The sequence below is a fragment of the Harpia harpyja genome, unplaced genomic scaffold (assembly GCF_026419915.1).
Source record: "Harpia harpyja isolate bHarHar1 unplaced genomic scaffold, bHarHar1 primary haplotype scaffold_118, whole genome shotgun sequence".
NCBI classification, from domain to species: domain Eukaryota; kingdom Metazoa; phylum Chordata; class Aves; order Accipitriformes; family Accipitridae; genus Harpia; species Harpia harpyja.
This window is the reverse complement of record NW_026293190.1, coordinates 203,188-206,082: the sequence shown is the minus strand read 5'-3', so window position 1 is coordinate 206,082 and position 2,895 is coordinate 203,188. Positions and strand designations below refer to the sequence as shown.

Sequence of the window (2,895 nt, the reverse complement as noted above, 5' to 3'; positions counted from 1 at the left end):
GGGGCATCCGTGGCACAGGCCTGAGGAGATCCCCTTGTATGACGGAAATGCTGCAATGGAGGCCAGCTCTGTCACACAAGTGCCCACTGCCTGTCCTGCCTGCGGTCACAGGCCTGCCACACAGCAGGACTGCAACCAAGCTTGAAGAGCACTCAGGCGTTCCACCAACCCAAGGGTTCAGAAGGAAAGCATGGAAGTGGGAAGAGAGCAGCTCGGGAAAGACCAAGCGCTGGTGCTCCCTGGCAATGCTGCTGTGCCGGGACTCTTTTCTTCTTCCCCTCTGCACACAGGCACTGCTCCCTGCAGCTGCAGAGGTGTTGCAGGAAGGATCTCAAAAAAACCAAGTCACTGCAGGGCCCTTTATTTTGTTTAAACACACAGAGGGTATGGCTCCTCATTTGCACAGCCCCTAGGGCATACAAAAGCTGCATAAACTTTGGATTAGAAACCGGAGGAATAAAGGCATTTCTTTGTGGAAAGAATTCAGATAAGTAAAACAAAGCAAAAAGAGCAATCAAAAAATGCACTCAAAACCCAAAATTATCCTAAAAAAACCACCAGAAGACAGGATGGGCCTGTAATGAGATATGAGTACTATGCAGAAAACAACAGGAACTTTATTGCTTCTGAAAGCATCCAGTCATTAGTTTTCTCAGGGCATCCTTGATCTCATGGTTTCTCATGCTGTAGATGAGGGGGTTCACAGCTGGAGGCACCACTGAGTACAGAACTGCCACCACCAGGTCCAGGGATGGGGAGGAGATGGAGGGGGGCTTCAGGTAGGCAATCATGCCAGTGCTTACAAACAAGGAGACCACAGCCAGGTGAGGGAGGCAGGTGGAAAAGGCTTTGTGCCGTCCCTGCTCAGAGGGGATCCTCAGCACAGCCCTGAAGATCTGCCCATAGGACAGCACAATGAAAGTAAAACACCCAAATGCAATAAAGGCAGAGATCCCAAGTACGCCAACTTCTCTGAGGTAGGCATCTGAGCAGGAGAGCTTGAGGATCTGGGGGATTTCACAGAAGAACTGGTCCACAGCATTGCCTTGGCAGAGGGGTAGTGAAAATGTATTGGCAGTGTGCAGCACAGCGTTGAGAAACCCACAGCCCCAGGCAGCTGCTGCCATGTGGACACAAGCTCTGCTGCCCAGGAGGGTCCCGTAGTGCAGGGGTTTGCAGATGGCAACGTAGCGGTCATAGGCCATGACAGTCAGAAGATAAAACTCTGCTGACATCAAAAAGAGAAACAGAAAGACCTGTGCAGCACATCCTGCATAGGAAATAGCCCTGGTGTCCCACAGGGAATTGGCCATGGATTTGGGGACAGTGGTGGAGATGGAGCCCAAGTCGAGGAGGGAGAGGTTGAGGAGGAAGAAGTACATGGGTGTGTGGAGGCAGTGGTCACAGGCTACGGCGGTGATGATGAGGCCGTTGGCCAGGAGGGCAGCCAGGTAGATGCCCAGGAAGAGCCAGAAGTGCAAGAGCTGCAGCTCCCGCGTGTCTGCAAATTCCAGGAGGAGGAACTGGTTGATGGAGCTGCTGTTGGACATCTGCTGTCTCTGAGTGTGGAGCACTGAACAAGGAGGCAAGGGCAGTGACAAGTTAGGGTGTTATTCTCTGATTAAAATCAAAGCCATTTCTCATAATACTTGTTCACCAAATTTTTTCCATTTCAGCGAGATATCTGTTCATCTCTGTGGATGGAGCTCTGGTAGTTGCTGGCTGAGTGTGCCGTGAGGATCAGGCCCTCTGCCCATTGGCTGCCAAGGAGTCAGCCCTGCTTTGTAGCAGTGGGTTTATTGGAATGGTGTCTGTCAGGGGGTCTAGTCCCGGTGTTTGAACTGGTCAGAGGAAACTGCTCCTAATGTAAAAGTGCTTGTCAGCATCTGCACACCCATTGCTAAGAAACCACAAATAAAACAGTGTTTGAGAGAGAGGGATGGGGTTTAGAGTTCTCCCCAGTCTGACATGGTGATGATCTTGGATTTCAGAAACCCTCATCATTTCTGCTTCACTCAGAGAAAACAAAGTGTGTCCTGCGAGGGAAGACGATTGCCTGTGGCTTAGTGCAGAGAGCGGAGATGGTCTGTCACTCTGTCGTGTTGCCACTACCCTGAGCTTGCACCTTTCTGAGATGGAGGGTAATCACACCCCCATGTTAACCTGAAAACACTCCAGGCAATACTGAGAGCAGAGAGACCCACTGTCCAACAGAAAGTGTCTCCCCCTTTCTCAAGGTCTCCACACCCCACCTCTTGCCAAGGACACACATGGCTCATCTCACAAACCCAACAGCATTTCCTCAGTCATAGTGTCTCTGTGCTTCTCCATGGGGCATTCAGAAACACCAAGATGCTATGGGATAGATCTGCACCCTGGAGAGCAGCTCTCAGCTTGGAAGGACACCCCAAGGAGGTAGCCAAGTGTCCTGATGATGGTATCTCAGGAAGGGGGAGTCAGCTCATTTCCTAGGGAATGACACAGGCTGCATTGCCCACAGCCCCCCAGCTTGGAGGAAAGCTTGGACACCTGTAACCTTGTTCCCATGGACACAGCTGCATGGGAGGACCCACAAGATCAGTGTGTGACTCTGCAGCTGAAACTCCCATCCCCAGAGAGCCTGACAGCAAGAACAAGATAACAATAGCAATAACACAGAGAAGTGGGGTAACAAGGAAAAACACAGTGATGGTCTGGCTCAGAGAGGCAAGGGGAGAGGCAGCTGGGCACTCAGGAAAGAGTTACCCTTACCCAGCTGTGCATGCCACCTGCCAGACACCAGCACAGCCAGGCAGTTGTTCTCAGTCCCTGTGCTCTACTTCAGGAGGCTCCTATCAGACTTACTGATCACTCCAAGCTACAGCTCAGGAGTCTCAGGGACTTGTTCAAGCATGA

At 51.5% G+C, this 2,895-nt stretch overlaps 1 protein-coding gene across 1 annotated transcript; it reads right to left on the bottom strand.

Moving 5' to 3' along the window:
- Positions 1-617: 617 nt before the first annotated feature.
- LOC128138229 (olfactory receptor 14A16-like) lies at positions 618-1,556 on the bottom strand. Its single transcript, XM_052779539.1, has one exon. The coding sequence runs from the start codon at positions 1,548-1,550 to the stop codon at positions 618-620; it is 933 nt and encodes a 310-aa protein (XP_052635499.1). The 5' UTR covers positions 1,551-1,556.
- Between the last annotated feature and the right edge of the window lie 1,339 nt (positions 1,557-2,895).

Bases quoted from the DNA above. Each gene is read 5' to 3' on its own strand.
- LOC128138229 (XM_052779539.1), bottom strand. From the start codon at position 1,550: ATGTCCAACAGCAGCTCCATCAACCAGTTCCTCCTCCTGGAATTTGCA.